This window comes from Pan troglodytes, chromosome 5 (genome assembly GCF_028858775.2).
Source record: "Pan troglodytes isolate AG18354 chromosome 5, NHGRI_mPanTro3-v2.0_pri, whole genome shotgun sequence".
Taxonomy (NCBI): Eukaryota; Metazoa; Chordata; class Mammalia; order Primates; family Hominidae; genus Pan; species Pan troglodytes.
In genome coordinates, this window is record NC_072403.2 from 80,984,976 (window position 1) to 81,007,526 (window position 22,551).

A 22,551-nucleotide genomic window follows, 5' to 3' on the forward strand; every position below is an offset into this window, starting at 1 on the left:
GCTAACTGGCATGTACAGGGATAAAACCTGCAACTTTTGCCTCATTAGCACCATGTCCCCTACTGAGTTAACCAGCCATAGGCAATTGGAGAACTCTGAAGGTTAATTCTTTCTGACCATAGGTAGAGTTAGAGCTCAATGGACTAAGCCCTTCAAATGTTAACACTTCAGGCGGGAAATTCTAAGTGGAAAAAAATGGCTGGTAGTACAAAAAGGCTGAAAGAATTGAAAAACGGGTCTAAAACAGACTTGCAGGTTTTTTAAGAGTTGCATAAAATATTCTGTAACTTTTATAGAGGTTATGACTCAAACCGTGTTTCAACCATGTGATTGCCAGGTACTATTAAAACAAATAGCACAAATAGGGCAATTAAATATAGACACTAACAGCTTCAAACCACAAGAGAAGAGGAAATTAAGCAGCTTTGTTTTTCATTTAATAGCACCCAGGTGAGTTTCTTTGAAATTAGTGCAAATGCCTGTTTTGAGAAGCTGGATAGGGAGGAAGACTGATGAGACTAACAGGTTATGATTATTTCTGCCCTCAAGGGAGTCCTGGTCCAAGTTAATGTGTCAGTATGAAGTAGTGCTACTGCTAACTTACACACAGACAGTCAGAAGAGATGGGTTCTGATAACACAGCCAAGCCACCACTGCCTATGCAACTTAAGATAAACGTCATGCCTTCCCTTTACACTTCTCAGGTCTCCTGTGACCCCCAAGTCACAGCTCGCCTTCAAAGGCACGCTGGTTGTTCTCTCCTGGTTCCTGTGTCTTGATAGCACAGTGTAGTGTGAAGGGAAAGAAGTCTCTGGTAAAAATCCTTCATGTGTGAAATGAGCACTTGCAAAATAGAACTGAACAGAGCCCTGCTCTCTGTCAGTGTGTCCACTGTGAATGGAATATGAACATCAAAATGACCTTCCTGCATGAAAGAAAAACCAGAAACCAATGGGTACTGCTAGGCGAAGATAAAGCCAATAGGTCTTTAACAGTTAGAGACAAGAATGATGGCAAGGATGTTATATGTCTATTCATTCTCCCATGTTGGCTTGCTGGCAAAAGGCAGAGGAGTAAAGAGTAATAATTTGAAAACCTGCTCTTAGTATGTGTGATATGTCAGGAACTTAGAAACTTTTATTTAATATTTGCAATTGGTAGTTGTAAAAGTATAATGGCCAGGAAGGGCAGAGTCAAGATTTCAACTGAGGGAGCCTGTCTTGCCTCCACTTTGCCTATAGTCTTACTAGGGGTGTTCTTTGAAACAACATTGCAATAACAACCACAACTCACAATTTAACAGGACAACTTGTAATGAAACAAATACAGATGACTTTCATTACAGACGGGATCAAAGTTACTTGTATGGAATAATTACACAATGACATTACAGAGTGGAATATAGATACTATAATGGAACAAATAATTTTGAGTGAAAGTGTTTTCCCTATTCTGACCTCCTCTCAGAGTACAAAAATGAAGGTATATGAAAATCCTAGAATTATGGTGCTGTAAAAGGATCCTCAGTGATCTTCTAGAATACTATGTTAGGGTCATAAAGCAATATTGCACAGTGCTTATACCTTTACCACGCAGTCAACCCAAATGGGTGTTATTAAAAAGTATAATTCTCTCATGTAATATTAAATCTTTTATCTAATTTAATTTACAGAACTTCTTTCAAATAGTTAGCAACCTTCTAGATGAAGAAAACAAGGAAAAATGGGAAGATGCACAACAGGTAAGGTTAGGGTTATTTCAGAACTTGAAGTTGGCAAAACAAAGTGTAAAAAATATGTGACTAATGGCTTGCTATTTCAGGAAAACAAGATATTTTTAAGTCAGTCTAGGTTATATCCTAGTAATTTTTGAGGAAACAAATGATCGTTACCATACCAGTCTGGAAGGAATATTTATACATGTGAAAAAAAGCTGAGCAAGTTTAAGCAACTTAAAACCTTAAGGATTTAATGTGTAATAATTATATACCTAACCAGTAAGTTCCTTTTTTTGTCTGTAGACCATGGGAAAAACAGCACATCTAAAAGTACATATTTCATATGAAAGTATGGAGCTTTGACTAGTAAAACCATTTGCATTTACTAGAATGCTACATATAATATGGATCACAGAGACAGTGATTTTGATTCAAAGCCAAGAATTGTAAAAATCAGGCCTCACCAAAAATTATGTTATGATTTTTTAAAATCTTTTTGTTACGCTTTATCAGTGTAGCAAGTAGCCTTGTTGGTTTAGGTATTGTTTATAAATGCTTTGCATAACCATTTGTGGTATCCTAACTGATACACAGTGACTAATTTGTTTTCCTCTGAATTACAGGAAAAGTGGGTTAGAAGTCTAGAAAGAGAGAAAAATTATGGTTTAAAAAATTCAATGTAAATTTAGTTTAACTGGATGTCAAACTTCTTTAGGTTTCCTATTTGACCCTTGTTAAAAATAAGACAATCTTGAAAAAAAAAAAAGAATGAACATTTACTGAGGTTCGGGTTTTCCCTTTATAATCATATTCTGGGTCTTCAGGAGTAAAGCATGCCTTTTATCCTATTGTGACAGGAGCTCTAAAAATAGTCCAGTGTGGGGCTGCCTCATTATTAGTTATAAATTTCATGCATCTGGACATAGCCAGAAAAAAAAGAAACCCTTATTTTAATACTTTAAATCTATTTTTTTCTACCAATTCGAGTTACATATTTGTCCTTGGCTTTCTTCTAGAGGACAGCCTCATTCACTCACTGTAAGAAGATGGTGTTTTTCCTTAGAATACAGCTGCAGAGGCTAAGTACATCTTTCTAGAATGCTAGAGACTATTAATTATGGATATATTAAGAAGAAATATGTAATATCCTATCTAAAACAAGACTGCAATTTATCAGATGCTGTTGTTTACCGTGAGGTCCCAACTTTAACAAATAATGAATGGTGGCAGAACTTCTTGTCAATGAAAAATCCTGAATTCATGATCCATCTATTTCCTTGAGATTTTGAGTTAGCTATATTCTTATATTTAAAATATTTTTTTCCAATAATAATGATCCTTAATGCTGTTTTTGAAATAACGATTTGAAGCTGAAAAAACAAAAACAACCCTGTTCTGCAGCTTTTACTAAAAGGCGGTGTCATAAATGCAGCCATGTGGTGAATGGGTCTCTTGAGTTTGTGGCACAAACGGTGAACTTTGTGGAAATAGATGCTGTTTAAAATCTATCAGAGATAATCCTTGTGGGTCTCCTTATTTTTGAGTAATAGCCTCAACAAAAGTAAATATAAAACAGACCTCTGTGTACTTTTGGAAAATGAGCTGAGTAAAATGGTGGCTATTGACACTGGAAGTTTTTTGCAAACAAAATTTACTCTTTCAAATAGTCATCTCAGAATTTGTTACCCATCAGTTCCAGTTATGAAGGATAAAACTATGTTTAGATAAAGCATCCTACTAAAAATGTAGTATACTAAAGTTAAAAAAAAAAAACTACATTCTATAGAGCACCACTTTACACCCTACCCATATGGCTGGAGTTAAGTCCGGTTTAGTCAAGACAAGTCATTTTAGTCATGTATTATGTTGGATATTTCATCATTACACTGAAAATTCATATGTCTCTAGAGCAAGAGTGAGCAAACTGCAGCCAGTGAGCCAAATCCAGCTTGAGGCTTATTTTGTTAATCATGTTTTGGAATATAGCCACACCCATTCATTTACCTATAATCTATATATGGTTGTTTTGGTGCAACAAGGAAAGAGTTGCATTTACAATAGAGACTTCATGTCCTGCAAAGCCTAAAATGTTTACTATATGCAAACAGAAAAAGTTGCCAACCTTTTATAACCTGCTCTATAGCATTTAACTACACTTGGAGAAATATAATTAAAAACAAAATCTTTAGCCAACCTAAAAAATCTCTCCACCAAGGTAGAAGGGAAAGAAAACACATTCATTATTGAATAATCAGTAAACCAGAATGTAATGTGTATCATAGCCAATCCACTGCGATTACAAAGACCCTATTACATAGCCAAGCAGTGTCCTCAAGGTAAACAGTAACTAGTTCTGAGGAGAACTTAAGAGCACCCTTTGTCACGCATAATTCATCCTAAATTCACTTGGTATTTGGCAGTGACCATCTTGTTACTTAATTGGCCTTATTCAAAGAAAAAATAACCTCCTTATATCTTTATGACTGGAAGTAATTTTGCCACTTGAATCAAAATTCAAGAGGCCTCTGAAGTTAGGCTTCTACCTTTCACAGAAACTGAGAAAGAGGGGCACTATCTTTTTGTATATTTACCTCTCAAAGAGAGACATTCCTGGATCTTTAAGCTTGTAGGAGACTATTTAGCTTTTAAATAAATTGACATGCATTGCAAAGAGAAAAAGTGCTTACAATTACTAGTTTTCCAAAAGTAAATGCTCTAAGAAAAGAGAGAAGAGAGTGGGGTTGAGGGAGGGAGACTCTTCCCTTATTTTCAACACACAAAAAAAGCCTCTTATTTTAATTTGTATTTATTACACTACACTTACTCATATACATATGCACCTACACAAAGATAAGGGGAAAATACAGTAGTAGCAGGAAGCCTTGGTGATAACAAAAATCTTAGGCACATTCTTGAAAGTGGGATGATGGGCTTTTGAAATTCATATTTAATGACTGAAAATGAAGCTAAGAGACAAGTTTTATCTCCCAAATCTTTCTAAAGTTAAAAATTGGAACTATCTCAGTTATACATGTCTAAGTCTAATATCCATCATTCATGTCTTCAAGTATATGTGAGTAAATATACTGTAGATACTGTCTGATTTTTAGACGGGCACAACCGCAAGACCCTTTGAAATACACATGTGCCTGCTATCCCTTTCAGCTCTGACTATATGCTTTTCTATTATTCAGAATGCCTTTTCGTCTTCTGCACTAGTCTTTGCGATTACAAAGCAGCTAGAACTCTCTAATCCACTTAATTTTTCATGGCTAGAAAATACAGTGGTGCTGAATGGCCGCAAGAAATTAACCTGACTTCAAAAGATTTTCTGCTCTAAAGTGGTTATATAATGCAGGATGACTTTATAAGCTTTATGGGTTATACACATGAAAATTCATGTGACATTTTCAAGAGTCTTTATGTTACAAACACTGTGAACTATTGACACAATCAGGTTGCCAAATAAAAAACACTCATCCATTTGTACTGTATGAGGTGCCATGATGTTGAAAAAATCACTTGGACCATGGAGGCAGATGGTCCTCTAGGTAGGCAGGTAGATAAGTAGGTAGATGGATAGATGGATAGATGCATAGATGGACAGTTAGGTAGATACTGCTCAGCCACTATTAAAGATACAATATGGCCTTAGGTATGCTGTTTAACCTTCTTGAGGTCTTGCTTCTTCTTGCCTAAAATATGGACAATAATCCCATAGGTGTGTTTTGTATTTGTACATGTAAAGCACATGCACTAGGGCTATTAATATTATTGTAATCCTAAAATTATTACCATTATTCTTACAGTGGGCATTATAATTATTAAACAATAAATGTTTCTCTGAAGATATTTATTATTATGCAATAACTTAATAGTTTGTAAATATCTTCATGGTGGCAATATTAACTCTTTTTCCTCTTGTGTTCCTCATATAGATGCCAAGCTAAACATGTAAAGAGCCCAATTTCAGTGTTCTATGTTTTTGTTATATTTAAGTGATGAAAAGAGTTCATCAAAAGAAAAGTCATCTATTTTCTGAGGAGACAATCTGTTAGATATTTTAAGTTTCCTTAGATTTATGAGGGATTAATCACTACATCATATTACTTCCAAAGTTCCTCCAATGTGACACCTGATGTCATTCTCAACTATTAATTTAAAAAATACAGCTATTGGCAGCTGTAGATTTTTTTGAAGTGAAACAAAGCTCATTTATGATTTCATGTAGTTTAAAAATTTTCAGTTATATATGCCATTGTATGTATAGATTTTTTATTCCTTCTAACCTTTGCTTATTTTTCTAGATTTATCCAGGGTCAATAGAGTTAATGCAGGTGATTGAAGATTTTATACACATTGTTGGAATGGGGATGATGGACTTTCAGAATTCATACTTAATGACTGGAAATGTAGGTAAGAAATAGGATTTTCCCCCCAAATCTTTCTGAAATAAAAAAAAATTGCAAGTATCTACACCATATGTTTCCAAGTATAATATTCTTTATTCATATGTTTAAGTGCATGTGAGCAAATATATTTCTAATACTTGGTATCTGACTTTTAGATGGGCCTAAACACATTGCATTATATATATGTACACGTATATTTGTATTTATCTTCATGCATTTGTATGATTGCTTGTAGGCCTATTTTTGTGTATCTTTACATGTATATGTAGGATAATATGTAGTTATTTTTTCATTCTGCCAAATGCTCATTGCTATCTAATCTAGTTATGAATGTGTGTGTGTCTATACACACTAGTAATTTTGAAAAACAACATATTAGTCTTTATGATCTTCCGTACATTGTTCTTGAGGATGCCGAGTTACTTTCTCACTGATCGTCCCAGGCAGGAGCTGAATCTGTGCGTGGTGGAACACTTGAGAATACCTTCCAGGGTTAAGATGATGGTGCAACTGCTGCCAATGCAGTTTTTCTGAATATCTTCCAGTACACAGTGGATCTCTCAGGTCCCTCTGTAGTGGATTCTGTAATGCAACAACCATTATATTAACCAAATGACACACTTCTCTTTGTGGTTGAAAATTAACAAGCACAAAGAAATAGTCTTCTTAGTGATACACATTGAATTGATGTAGGCTTACAGTTTTCTCATTTCTTTAAAGCTTCTTCTGATAATGTTACTGTGATTCAGAATTATTTTCTTTCATTTGTCATACTTTAATACTCTTAACATAAAAACCACTGAACCATAGATAGAAATGTGTTTAAATAAATATATTTTGCCCTATATTCGTATTCACAGATATTTATGCTTTAGTTTCTGGATTGGGAAGAGACCTACTTTGGTGGGAGAATTAACTAGGGAAGTTCAACTGGTAGAGAACATAATTTTTTTTTTATGATTAAGGCTTTTGGTGGTTCATTTTATACTTAATTTCTTCTGAAGGTCCCTAAGTCCTGCAGAGACTGATTTTATCCTAGGATATCTTCCACCAGGGTGACCTCAGATTACACTAGGTTATAGTTAACTACTGGTAATATTCTTCACTTGAGGAAAGTCTATGTAATGGATAGTTCAAAAGTCTGGAGACATTTTGGAGCCCATATATCCTCTTCATCCAGCACAGGCCTTAATCAGAGAGTTTAACATCTTAATGCATCTTCTGAGCCTATTGGAGGGCCCACACTTTTCTCCAGAGTGGGTGTCCAGCAGCTTGTGCCAGTTCAGTAATGGAGGAAGCTGTACCTTCTTATGGACAATTAGAGTAAAAAGAGACCAAAGATGGTATCTTTGTTGAACGATGAATTCAGAAATCAGAGAAATTCCCAATTAAATGTCCATTATAAAAGTGGCTGGGCAGATAAAGGAAAGAAAGTCCATAGGAAAGGTATAGCATGTCTGTGGAAAAGGTTTAGCAATCACAGCTATGAGTTTTAAGGCACGTGGAAGGAATCTAGCGAGATTCCAGGGATGCTAGTCACCCAAGCCGGAACCACTTTCCTAAGGGAAGGAAATGAGTTATGAAGGGTCTTGGGGCAGATTGGACAATTGGTAAAGTAATTTATGAGTTAAAATGAGATAGAAAAACAGAGAACTGTTGTTTTCTTCTTCTTCTTGTAAATGTTAACATCTAATCCTAAAAGGTATTGCTAATTAAAAGAATGCTCAGATCAATACATGGCATTTGTGCAGAATGTGTTTGGAATAAAAACTATAACAAGCAAAGCCAATATCAGAGTTTAGCAAACTTAAATTGGATTTAAACTTAAATTTGGATTTATGTTTCAGAATCACAGCATATCACATTCTCTATAGCTGTATTATTTGCTGTAAAAATTTCGTAAATGTCCATAAATTACAATCATTTATTCATCTTTACCTTTCTTTGACTTACCAAGGTTGTATATTTGAAAATATTGTGTATTTTTTTGCAATAAGATTATGTTATCTAGGTTTACCTTCTTCCCTTAAATGTGATTAAACTTTAAGAGGTATATTAAGCATAACTCAAAGCAGTCGAATTCTGCAAATAAAGTCAATATCATCCTGTATCATTGTCCATCTTGCCTGAGGATAGTGTGATTGTTCTGCCTTCTGATTGTTTATGTAGCAACAATTATCCATGTTAAAAGTTATGTTCTGTGAGTAAAAATTCTAAACATTATTTATACTGACTACCCAAAAGACATCTTATTTATTGTTGATTTCCTCAAATGCTAGCTCAGGGACTGACTGACACTGTAGTTTGGTGACTAGAACTGAGGGTTATGCACCATAGTATTCAGGAGTTTTCCAAATTGTATACACTAGTATCAAATTAAGTAATATGAATAATGATCTCTTACTATTAATACTTTTTATGTTATCCAATTTGATACTATATATGTAAAACGTTATAATGTTTTGTCTGATATTTCCAATGTTTTTGAGCATGGACATAAATAGAGACTATTTTATAGTAGAAAGTTGTGAAACATGTGAATTGGCCCTCATTCTGTCTTACAGTCTAAGTCCAAATATTAATTATCCAACAGTCTGCTCATTATATTGAGCAGACATGTATGCACAAACACAGGCATGCACACAGCATGTGAGAAATGAATAGAGACTAAGTAACTAAGAAAGTTTGTTCCTTATGGCCATTTTCTTTAGAATGTGTTGGATTAAGACTACTTAAAGAACTTCAAAAATCATAATGTATTTTAGAGAGATTATAAATTATTTTTTCATAAAGTCTATATATATAGCTGCCTCACTTTTCTGACTATAGATAGTAAACTCCTGAAGGAAGAAAGAGTTGAACAGTCAAATATAAATGCCAAATGACCATGCAATTTAATAAAAGACTCTCAGAACTAATAGATTATTTTATTTCAACTTTAAATATAGTTTCAGCATTTCTGTTTTCTAGTTACTGGATTAGATAGAATGGGTTGGAAGCAGAAGCAGTGCTATTAGAGGCACATATATAGCAAATAGAATAGATGAAATGCTGGAACAATAATAACAAAGAAATACTTTTTCCTTACTGTCATTTCCTAAAGAAATGACACCTCATGTCTCACCTTTGAGAGCGTTAGTACTAAGACTTAGGACGATAATTTATATTTAAATGCATGGCCTTAATTCATCAAAATAAAAGTTCCTAGAATCTGATTAAAATCTCAGAAAAGGAGTGACACATTTTAGAAAGACTTTCTTCAAAAATAGTTCAAATGAAAAAGTTCGAAGCTTCTTTTTTTCTGAAAAATCTCCCCGTCTATATCGGCTTTTGATAAATGAAATGCTCTTATATGATAAAAAATTCTATGAACATTTTGGTATATATGCGTGCATGTACATTTTTATACAGAGCATGTTCATAGCTTTGATCTTTTTCTTAAAAGATTTATGATCTCAAAACATTTAACAGAGGTTTGGAAAAAAACAGTCTGCAAACAAAGATTTCAAACCAATGAATTTATAAAATAATCAAGCTTCAATATAATATTTAGTTTTCATTTTTAAATATGTATATGACATCTAAAATAAACACATGAAAGTTATAATGCATGAGTTAATGAGCATTTACTAAAGACTAAATGCTCTGCTAAATAGTTTAATTACTATATAAGTGAATGTATGAATGAATGTGTATGAAAGATTTCAATTTTTAATATGCCTCTTTTTAAAAAAATTATATTTGAAATGTTTTAACTATCTGCATAGGTAAGTGGTTTTTGTTTTAGGAAAAGCATGTGACTTTTTCAATATATCAATAATTTAAAAAATGTATTAGTATCAATTAGGTCTGGAGGGCCATATCTTTATATTATTTAATATGAGATATTTTTAAAAAGTTATTTTTTCAACAAGACAGAAAGTTATTTTTCAATGAAAACATTATTTGAAGATTTATTTCAACTTGCTTTCTATACTTTTCCTCTAAACATTTTTCCTTAAGGACCTTGCAGTCCTATTTCTCTTATTATCTTTCTGAAGCTCCTATTTGAAAAGTCTTCCAGAAACTCTAATTGCCAAATAAATCTACTCCCATTTTTCATCCTTCACATCCTCTGTGCTTTGCTAACCACTCTTTCTTGATACTGTTCATTCCTTTAAAAATTTTACATTAACTACAGTGTGAAATACACTCAAAGGATAAATCTAAACTCATGGCTTGAAAGTATTTGGATTCCTTTTGCGGTAATAGCATAAAACAAATAACATGAAGCCCTGAAAAGGATAAAAGTACATTATTTTGAGGTCCAGCTGTTTGCAGTTCCAAATACAAAATGGAGTGTATGAGATCTGACATGACTAGAATGACAAGGCAAGGGAATGGGACTATATTGTTCTAACGATTTGTCCAAAGTTACAGTGATGATTTATAGTTTTGGTTATATTTTCAGTTATATATTTTTATATATTTTTCACAATAGCTTCATGTAGCATATTGCATTTGCTTTTATTGATAAGAATATCCTATTCTTTAGAAATTAATTATATTAGTTTAGAACCTAGAACTAGAATTGCATTCATTGAACTGAATTCAAGGAAGATCAGTGATGTGTCACATGTTACTCTCCCATTGACTATGTTCAAGTAAAAACAAAAATAATTTTTCTCTTACTATAAGCAAAGCCTTTGCTGAATGACTCAGGTCATTAAAATAAATGACTAATCTTCTAGCCTGCAAGAAAATTGCGGTCTAGTTGTAGACAGAAAAGAATTACATAAATAAATAAACATCAAATACACTTTGATATGTGTCACATAAGCCAAATGTTAGTGCTTTATTCCAGGAGATGTTGTTCTGTATAAGGATCAAGAAAAACTTCTTAGAGAAGGAAGCTTTAATGTAGACTTTGAAGAATGGCTGGATTGTTGATAAGTCAACATAAAGAAGAGTGAATAGCAAATAGATGGTTACAGTCCAGAACATTCTTTTAGCAAAGATGATATAGAGATGTCAAAGTTGAAATTGTGCTTGGAGAAAAAAATGGCCTATTTTAATAAAAGCACATATGTATAGAAGTGAAGGAAGTAAAATAAAATTGGAAAGGCATGTTGATTCATGGTTCTGAATTCTAAAGATAATAGGGAGTCACTGAATCTTTACCTGACAAGAGTTGTGCTTTGGTAGAACATATGTAAGATGAGAAAATAGAATTGATTGAAGTTGGGACACACCATCAACATAGTGAGTCCAAATGTAGATAGAAGGCTTTTAATAGTAATTCATGCAGGAGACAATGAAGACAGGAATTGCTGGTGGTAAGAATAGGAACTGACATGTGGGTATGAATTTGAGACTCTGAGGCTAGAATTGATAGGATTCCATAACTGACTGGGGTGTGAGAGATAATGGAGGGATTGATATTATGTTTATTCAACACACATTTGTGAGTATTTTTGACATATTAATATTTAGACAAGTATAGCCCCCAAGTGAAAAAAATAAAATGAGAACTTGGATTTTATTAGAGGAATGAAATCTATAAATACACATTTGGTAATCAACTACATAAAAGTGATATTTGAAGTCATAAAAGTTTTTTTCAATTATCAATACAATAATAAAATAGAAGAGACGTAAGGTGATATCTACATTAAAAACAAAGAATCAAAGTAGGTGTCAGAGTAATAATGATTAGAGGTAGTAGGTATAAGGAGTTCCAGGACAAGACAGTATAAAATCAGTGTCCTATAATAAAATGGAGAGAACGTTTCAAATTGATCGCTTTACTTAATATCAATTGCTAATAAAGTTCAGTGTCTTAAGTTAAGATAAACTTTATGGGATTCTCAATTCTATAACATGAAAATTCTCAAGGAAAAGTGCAGACACAGTGAACAGGATCTAAATGTTCAAGCTCTTTATGTGGTTTCAATGGATTACACCCATAAAATTTTGATACAGTAATCTTTATGAATTTACTTTAGACAGATGAATGTTGCTACACCCACTTACAGCTATTTCACAACTGTTCCTTAGGAATTATTTGATGCTGAAAATATCAAATAAGAAGGGAATGGTTTTAGGCTAAATAAGATCTTCAAATACAGAATGCTATAATTATTAGTTGTAAGGAATTTCAAAAGTTCTTCTGATATATAAACCCTGACAGATACAAGAATCTAAAACGTATCAATTTAGTTATCCAGTAATCCAATAAGGCTAGTGTCTCGAAAGCATTAAAGTAAGATATTTTTCTTTGAAAAGGTAAATATTACTGTGTCTTCTTGGTTTAGAAAATATTAAATATTAAGGCGGCCGGGCACGGTGGCTCACGCCTGTAATCCCAGCACTTTGGGAGGCCGAGGCAGGCGGATCATGAGGTCAGGAGATCGAGACCATCCTGGCTAACACGGCGAAACGCCGTCTCTACTAAAAATACAAAAAATTAGCCGGGCGTCGTGGCGGGCGCCTGTAGTCCCAGCTACTTGGGAGGCTGAGGTAGGAGAATAGCGTGAACCCGGCAGGCAGAGCCTGCAGTGAGCCGAGATCGCGCCACTGCACTCCAGCCTGGGCGAGAGAGAGAGACTCCGTCTCAAAAAAATAATAATAATAAAAAATAAAAAATAATAAAATAAAATAAATATTAAGTTTGTCAGGATGAAAATTCATAGTTGATGTTTTCTGAAATTGAATCCAAATTCAACCTGAAAAATGGTGTGATACAATGTTGACATCTCCTTTCTCTGTGCAATGCCTTTTCATCAACACCAAACCTATGTTCTTTCTTATATTCACTGGCAAACTTGATAATTTCATTGGTAGAATATCTTGTTCTTTAATAGAGAAACCAACTTTCAGTCTGACAATATTATTCTAAAATATAGTGGCTTCTCTTTCTAGGCTTTATTTTCCTTTGTGTAGCTGCTTAGTTTTGTGATTCACACATCCCCATCTCTTGTTTGACTTCCTTTCATTAAAAATGAGACACTTGTAGTCTGTTGACATCATGCCTGAAAAATACACAATTTAACTTTTTTTTTTTTGTTATGTTTATTTGTGGCACCTGACGTCAGTTCAGTCAGCTAGATTTGAGTCTGAATGTGCTAAGTTCTATCTCTGCCTTCTGGCTTTTTACCACCCTTGCTAAACACCTGAAGCTAGCGGATGTTTTTCTGTAGGTCAGGAAAAATAATACAACAAAAAATAACTGTTTCTTTATTGTGCTAACATACTGGTTTCCTGAGAAAACAAGTAGTTCAAACATAGTTTTAAACTTTGATATGCGGCTGTAGAGTTCTTTGATTGCTTCTCACTTCATAGAAATTATCTCACGGTATTTACTAGGATCCTCTAATTCCACATGGTTGGGGTGGAAGCACTGGGGTGGGTGACATTGTGAAAGGCTATATCAGACCCTGTTAGGAGCAAACAAGACAAACTTCCCAGGTGCGTAATGGGCTTTCTTGCACACAACTGAACCCCAGGCTGAGGTGCTCCCTAGTGCTAGTATAATAGATTGGTAATGATTCATGGATTTAACCAGCTTTAAGAGGTCTCAGACAATTATTCAGTAAATATGTGCCATGTTTTGTCCTAGAAGATGTCTCAGTGAACGAATTAGACAAACCTCTTGCTCTCATGGAATTTATGTTTTGTGGTAGAGATACAGATGTCAAACCATGCCATCAAACATGCCCAGTGGTTATAATTGTTAAAAGAGGAATGAAGCAGTCGACAGTGTGAGCGGTTAACGAGTCAAGAGAGCAATGTCATTTCAGGGATGATGACCAGGGAGGGCCTTTCATCTGCAAAGCGGTATTTGAATATAGAACTGAACCTTTAGAGTATGAGATGCAGTGATATGTAGGGGCAGAACACTTCAGACAGAAGAAACAATAAGTAAGTAGAAAGGCCATGATTCACCCATGTGCTTCATATATTGGAGGAACTGGGGAAAACCACTAGTGCTGGAATAGCTGAGGGAGGAGCAGTGGGAGGAAATGAAGTCAGAAAGGGAGAGGGAAGTGAAGCTAAAAGGTATTTGTCTGAGGTCTGAAAGGAATGCAAAACGCTTAACAAGTATTTGTCACTTACCTAAGGGGATACATCCTAAGAAATGCATCCTTAGACTATTTTGTTGTGCGAACATCATAGAATGTACTTCCACAAACCTAGATGGTATAGCCTATTACACATCTAGGCTACAGTGTATAGCCTATTGCTCCTAGGCTACAAACCTACACAACATGTTACTGTATTGAATACTGTAGGCAACTGTAACACAAGGGTAAATACTTGTGTGCCTAAACATAGATAAGCTGTAGTACAAATTTGGTATAAAATATTAAAAATGGTACACCCGCATAGAGCACTTACAATGAATGGAGCCTACAGGACTTAAAGTTGCTCTGCATGAGTCAGTGAGTGAGTGGTGAGTGAGTGTGAGGGTGTAGGAAATTACTATTCACTGTTGTAGACTTTATAAACACTGTACTCATAAGCTACACTAAATTTATTAAAAAATTTTTTTTTCCAAAAATAAATTAACCTCAGCTAACTGCAACTCTTTTACTTTATAAACTTTTTTTTAACTTTTGGACTCTTGTAATAATACATTGCCTAAAGCACAAACATATTGTACAGCTGTAAAAATATTTTCTTTCTTTATGTCTTTATTCTATAAAACTTGTTTCTATTTTTAATTTTTAAATTTTAGATTTTTAGTTTTTTTTTGGTAAACCCAAGACATGAATTCACACATTAGCCTAGGCCCTACCCAGGGTCAGGATCATCAATGTCACTGTCTTCCCCCTCAGATCATGTCCACCTGAAAGGTCCTCAGGGGAAATAACATGCATGGAGCTGGCATCTCCTATGATAACACTGTTTTCTTCCAGAATACCTCCTGAGGGACTTGCCTGAGGCTGTTTTACAGTTAACTTTTTTCTTAAATAGGAGTACACCCTAAAATAATGGTAAAATGTACAGTATAGTAAATACTAAGCAATAGAAATTTTTCAGCTGCATTATAATTTTATGTGACTACCATCATATAAAGGGTCCACAGGTGACCAAAACATCATGTGGCGCATGATTATCATCTGATGTAGGTACTAAAAGGATCATTCTGACTATGAGGTGGAGATATTATAATAGACTATTTGGCGCTTGAGTGAAAATAGGAAGAGCAGTGCTGTGCTTACTCAGGTGGGAGAACAGAGGTTTGGGTCAAGTGACAGTGGAAATAGTGAAAAGGGGTCAGATGCTGAAGATATTTTAGTTGTTGATCTGAAAGAGCTTACCAGTAGGTAGAAATAGAGTGTGGAAGAAGGAGAGCACTCAAGGAAATGTTTCCACTGCATCTCCAAGAATCCAACTACAGAAGCAAGACAGAGTTATATCAAAAATTTACTTTGGCAGCTATTCGAATGCCTGTAAAGTTTATTCAAAGCAGTCTTATTTTGGCTTTATAAAAATATGTTATCCTTCCTAACTCCAACCCAAATCCTTGCTCCTGTGGTTTGAGCCCATTTCATTTTTACTGTTCTCAAGGAGACTGAGCAATTTTATCCTCAGAAGCCATCAGCATTCTGTCATCATCCCACCATACAAATCCTTGGGCAAAAGCCAGAATGAAATTGTTCATTAAAATGACTTTGTAACTCATATCGAGTTGCCAGCTAACAAATGAAATAATTCCTACTTTCCCCACCATTTTTGTGTGACTTTTTTAATTGGAAGGTCCAGGAGCCTTTAGAATAGAACTCTTAAGGCTCAACCAAGTCCAGCAAGAAACTAGTCAGCTCCATTCTTTTGAAAGCTGTTTTCGGTTTGTTTGTTTGTTTGTTTGTTTGTTTTTGTTTTTAATAAAAACTTAAAAATAAGAATACCATAGAAGTTTATTATCTAAGTTGGAAATATATTTGCAAAACAGCTTCATCTCTACAGCTTTACAAATGTTATGTGTAATAGAACTAGTCTCATAGTTATAACCCTGGACTTTAATGTCGAAAACGCTGATCATGTTATGATGTTTCAATTTATTAGTAGGGCTGCATTCTTTTAGAAGTTAACTGCTGTGAAAAAAAGAGTAATATAATATTTCTAAATTTATCTTATCTGTTTTATACACCCATGCTAAGACACAACTATTCATGATGTCACTATTAAATAATGCTTCTTGTCCCTGAGAAACTTGAAAACGTTGTCAATACTCTTTCTTGTTGTGAGTAACCCAAATGCTCTAAACTTTCTATATTATCACATATTATGCCAATTTCTAGCCTTAAACTTCTGAACTTCCTTCACAAGTACCATTTGAGTACAACATAAGGAAAGGTATTTTTATTTGTTTTTTCCCCTTTTATTCCTCAAGCTTTCTAAGAAAAGTTTTGTTACAGCATCCTTAATATTTCATAGCATGCCCCAAATTAATGTTTTCACAAACATTCATGATACTATTTACTGCTCACAACCTTTCTGCCTGGGTGAGGGGGTACCCACATAATTTGTCCTACATCAGTGCCTCCCATTCAGAGCGGGTGCATTTTTTTCCCCTTTGCATCTTGGGAATTGAAAGTCAAAGATTTGTTTCATTTTCTTGCTCAGCCAACCACATTCTAACGTACTTCTGTTATATAATGAACTTCAGTGTAATTTTTTTATTATGTGACTCTAGGGAAATCATACTCATCTGTTCTATATTTCTACATCAAGGTAAAATAACTCCTGACCATTTGTTTTCTTTTGTGCTAATATTCTTCATATGTATCCACTTTGTTAGAAAATTTGAAACTTTTTTTGGCTAATTACACAAGTTAAGCTTTCATAAATCTTTTATACCATATCTTAGATCATGAAAAAGTGAACTTATTTGTTACTCCTTCAGTCTCCATCCCTTCAGCAACTGTTTAGGAGAGAGGGCATAAATAGAGGGCCAAACCTTTCATTCTAAGGCACATAATTTCTTTTGAATTTTTTATTTACTAAGAAAATACTCATAGTCTAAAGAAACCTAAGGAGGTCACATAGAATTAGGTTGCAAACGTATGATATATAGAATGCACATTAATGTGCAGCAGCATTGGGAAAATCAATAGGAAAAGTGGAGGAAAAGCTGACTTCTGCTGTAGCTGTACAATGTATGAGAAAAGAGCTTAAGGACTGAAGAATGAAATGACTATAACAGAGATAGTGATGGTGAAGGAGTATGCTTGAGTAGTATATCTTTCTATACTGGACATGAATTGCGAAAGCTGTCCTCAAATAGAAAACCGTAACTTCAAAAATTAAGATTTCCTATAAGAATACAGGCCAAGAATTCTAGTTTCTTACATGTTAACACATAGAACTTAAACAAATTTACAAGAAAAGAACAAACAACCCCATCAAAAAGTGGGCAAAGGATATGAACAGACACTTCTCAAGAGAAAAAATTTATGAAGCCAACAAACATATATATATATATGATATATAGAATGCATATATATATATATGATATATAGAATGCATATATATATATATATATATATATATAAAGCTCATCATCACTGGTCATAAGAGAGGTGCAAATCAAAACCACAATGAGATACCATCTCATGCCAGTTAGAATGGCAATCATTAAAAAGTCAGGAAACAGTAGATGCTGGAGAGGATGTGGAGAAATAGGAACACTTTTACACTGTTCGTGGGAGTGTAAATTAGTTCAACCATTGTGGAAGACAGTGTGGTGATTCCTCAAGGATCTAGAACCAGAAATACCACTTGACCCAGCAATCCCATTGCTAGGTATATACCCAAAGGATTATAAATAATTTTACTATAAAGACACATGCACACATATGTTTATTGCGGCACTATTCACAATAGCAAAGACTTGGAACCAACCCAAATGCCCATCAGTGATAGACCGGATAAAGAAAATGTGGCATATATACAACCATGGAATACTGTGCAGCCATAAAAAAGGATGAGTTCATGTCCTTTGCAGGGACATGGATGAAGCTGGAAACCATCATTCTTAGCAAACTAACACAAGAACAGAAAATCAAACACCGCATGTTCTCACTCATAGGTAGGAGTTGAACAATGAGAACACATGGACACAGGGAGGGGAACATCACACACCAGGGCCTGTCAGGGGAGTGGGGGGCTAGGGGAGGGAATAACATTAGGAGAAATACCTAATGTAGATGATGGGTTGATGGGTGCAGCAAACCACCATGGCACATGTATACCTATGTAACAAACCTGCACGTCCTGCACATGTATTGCAGAACTTAAAGTATAATAAAGCAAAACAAAACAAAACACATAGACATAGCCACAAACATTTTGGGTTTGAGTTTTATTTTCTTTTTTCTCTTCTCTTCTCTCTCTGTCTCTCTCTCAAGAATTCTAGAGTTTCTTACGAGTTAACACGTAGACTTAGCCACAAACATTTTGGGTTTTAATTTTCTTTTCTTTTCTTTCTTTTCCTTTCTTTTCTTTTCTTTTTTTCCTCTTCTCTTCTCTCTTCTCTTCTCTTCTCTTCTCTTCTCTCTGTCTCTCTCTCTCAAGAATTCTAGAGTTTCAGCCAGGCTTGTTGGCTTATAGCTGTAATCCCAGCACTTTGGGAGGCCGAGGCGGGCGGATCATGAGGTCAGGAGATCGAGACCATCCTGGCTAACACGGTGAAACCCAGTCTCTACTAAAAATACAAAAATTTAACCGGGTGCAGTGGTGGGGGCCTGTAGTCCCAGCTACTCGGGAGGCTGAGGCAGGAGAATGACGTGAACCCGGGATGCAGAGCTTGCAGTGAGCCGAGATCATGCCACTGCACTCCAGCCTGGGCAACAGAGCGAGACTCCATCTCAAAAAAAAAAAAAAAAAAAAAAAAAAAAAAATTCTAGAGTTTCTTACATGTTAACATGTAGACCTAGCCACAAACATTTTGAATTTGAGTTGTCTCTTTCCCTCTTTCTTTCTTTCTTTTTTCTTTCTTTCTTTCTTTCTTTTCTTTCTTTCTTTCTTTCTTCTTTCTTTCTTCCTCTGTCTCTGTCTCTCTTTCTTTCTTCTCTTTCCTTTCTTTCCTTTTTTTCTTTTTCTTTCTTTCTTTTTTTATTTTTTTGAGACGGGTTCTTAATTTGTCACTCAGGCTGGAGTGCAGTGGCATGACTTCAGCTCACTACAACCTCCACCTCCTGGGCTCAAGTGATACTCCTGCCTCAGCTTTTTGAGTAGCTGGGACTACAGTCATGCGCCACCACGCCAGGCTAATTTTGATATTTTTGGTAGAGACTGGGTTGCCATGTTGCCCAGGTTAGTCTCGAACTCCTGGACTCAAGAGATCTCCCACCTTGGCCTCCAAAAGTGTTGGGATTACAGATGTGAGCGACTGTTCTGGCAGTTTTCTTTATTCTCTATGAAGAGCTTGAGTTTCTACAAAAAAAGTTTTTGATGACCTGTGTGCCCTAGGGAAGGTATAAAGAGAAGTGTTGCGTAAAGGGGTTGGTGGTTTGCCTCAGTTCAAGAGATCTTCAGAGGACTTTAACTAGGACAATTTTTTTAAAAATAGGATTGAACAAAAAGACTGTTTGGGAAACTAGGTGGCAAGTGGCTTTCTATTTCCCTGGAGACCTTGTATATGAAAGATCTTGGAATTATAGGTCTTCCCCAGCTGACTTCATTGTTATTTCTGAGATAAACTCCTTCAAAATCTGGTAGAGTCACACCAATAACATAAATGGGAAGGTGAAATCTAAAGTCAATTGAAAACAAATTTTGAATTTTATAAAATATTACTTCTGATTTTTATTGGTTTTGTATTGCAATGATTTGAAATTAGTAAAGTTATCATGCTGTATACCTTTTCAATTTTGCTCTTCAAATGAACTAGAAGGATGCTGCTGTGAGTTTGTGTAAATATAAAAAACAATCCCAGTTTAACTGTTTCTATGGCAATAATTGCTCATCTCTATGGAAATAGTGGTCTGCCTATTTAACAATAACCCGTGAAGAGAAAAGAGGTATTGACTCCCTTTAACAATTTTTCATTCTTTTTCTATTTCATTTCACCTTTTCAAAAGTCTTATTTTGTTTGGTTATACCAAGAAATCTGGACTAAATTATTCATTTCCTCCTTTGCTTCCTTCACTGAATTCCAAATAAATAAATATTCATGTGAATTTGAAAACTAAAAATTCTGGCTCAGATTGAAGACTGTGCTTTTATGTCAGTGCAAATAGGGATGCCCTTTTGTATCTTTTAAAACATGCTAGCTTTGGAGTTAGACATCTGGCTGCAAACCTTGACTATACCATGACTAACTAGCCTTCTGGAAGTTGTCTCTCCTGTATAGTTGTCAAGATTAAAGGTAACATATATTTAGCACATACAAACACAAGGCCAAATATGGGCTGTGCTACTGATTTGATATATGACTTTGGTTACTGAGTAGCCACTCAGTCCCTTGCAGCCACAGTCCACTCCTCTAGGGAACTTGCAGAGTTCCTACTTAAATTTAGTATCCTACATTTTAAAAAATATATAAATATTATACTTATTGTGTACTTTACAAAGAAGACCCAGATCTCAGACTTCTAGGCAGATATTATGACCAATCTAGAAAACGATATGTGCTGTCTAGCTGTTTTATGGTTGCCTTCTGTGGTGTAATGGCAGTTAGGGCCCATGAAGATTTCAGTGGCATTTGGCATTTTGCTATCTTAAAAAGCTATTCCTCTTTGTAGTGATTTGTCATTAGTCAGATCCTAGCTCTCTTGAATGATTCATACAAATAAATAGTTTCTGCTTTAATTTTGTATTTTTTTCCTTAACATATACTCCATCAACTATGATCTGCAAAATTTCGCCAATTATCTCTATAAATGCATCAAATAATTCTGTAGTATTGCTACATTCTCTGAAATTTATAAATGAATTAGTTCATTTTTATCCTTAACTGAAGTCTTTTGAATAGTCAAAAATATTTTCATTCTTTGGCAATGCAATTAAATTTTCCATATGAACAGCTTTAACTTTAGAAATATAAATAATTTCTTATATGGCTAGTTTAGCATATTTTTTTAATTTGGTCTTTTGTTTTGATGTGTGGCATATGTACATGAGAGAGCAGGTACAAATGTGTTTTTGTGTGTGTATCTTCTAAAATATTTATCAGTGTTTGAACCAGATATGCAGTTGTTTTAGATATCATTAAAATTCATACTACAGGCTTAAGGAAAAGTTAGGTGGTTTTATTCAAAGTTACATTAAAGAATGAAGATACCTTTTAATGAAAGTTAAACTGAATTGAGAATCCTACAATAACAAGATTTAAGGGGTTTATAATTGTCTATACTGGACAGTACTTATTGAAGGCATAGCTGATGACTACAAAGTAGAAGCGAACTGTTCATAAGGGAGTGATTTATATTGGATAATAGGTTATATTCCCAAATATATATTCTGAATTCAGACAAAACCTGACTCATTGAATTTATTAACAGGGTTCTCAAATGAAGTGGGAATACATAATTGAGACTAAGATACTAAAGCATTTTCTTTATTACTATAAAATGTTTAGTAAGCATCTTCAATATCCATTTAGCTATAGTTTTCCTCTTTGAAATATGAACCTTCCTCCTTTTGAAGAATCTGTACTTTTTATTACAGAGTCTGACCTTCCTCTCTACTTTCTACATAGTCACCTTTTGCTTTTTCCAAATTAATTCCCTGATTGTTTGTCTTTTAATTTTCCCTAACTCCAAATACTTACCTTATTGCCCCCAAATAACATCTATTGTATTTAAAATGTTTTCTGAAAATCTAAAATATCTTTAAAATCACAGAATTTTAGAAATATGGAATATTTATTTTTAAATAATTTCTTAACAGAGAAGCAAATATATTATTTTGTAATATAATTTAGACTACATACGTGAAACAAAATTATAATTGGTTGATATGCTCTTTTTAGCTATATAAAATTTATATAGCTATAAATTTATTTTATACTACATATAATTATATAAATTATATAGCTATATATTTTATAAATTATAGCTATATATAAATTATAACTATATATTTATATAGCTATAAATATATAACTATATGGTGAGAGACAGAGAGAGAGACAGAGAGGAAGACAGAGAGAGAGTGAGAGAGAGAACAACAACAGTACATTAACTTAGAAACGGATAGTTTATTAATGAGAGGATGGTTTTAAAAGGAGTCAAAACCATCACTCATTTAGTGTTAGTGGAACTCAATTAGTGTTCACTGATAAATTTTATATAGTTAAAAAGAGCATAACTATATAAAGTGAAATAGAACACTCAATTTGATCATAGAGTATGTGTTTGTGGGGTTGGAGAGTAAGCTATTGTTTGTTTGAGGATTTGTTTGTTTAATAATCCAAAGACCAAAATTATTTTCTGA

General features: G+C 34.2%; 1 protein-coding gene across 5 annotated transcripts in view; it reads left to right on the forward strand.

The window, feature by feature from the left end:
- Positions 1-22,551, forward strand: part of ADGRB3 (adhesion G protein-coupled receptor B3) — a 753,008-nt gene that overhangs the window by 376,617 nt on the left and 353,840 nt on the right. For all 5 annotated transcript variants that reach the window (XM_016955757.3, XM_054686001.1, XM_054686002.1 and 2 more), the window contains 2 exons: positions 1,673-1,741; positions 6,025-6,133. In XM_016955757.3, the coding sequence (XP_016811246.2) occupies positions 1,673-1,741; positions 6,025-6,133 (178 nt within the window). The remainder of the gene's footprint in view (positions 1-1,672; positions 1,742-6,024; positions 6,134-22,551) is intronic.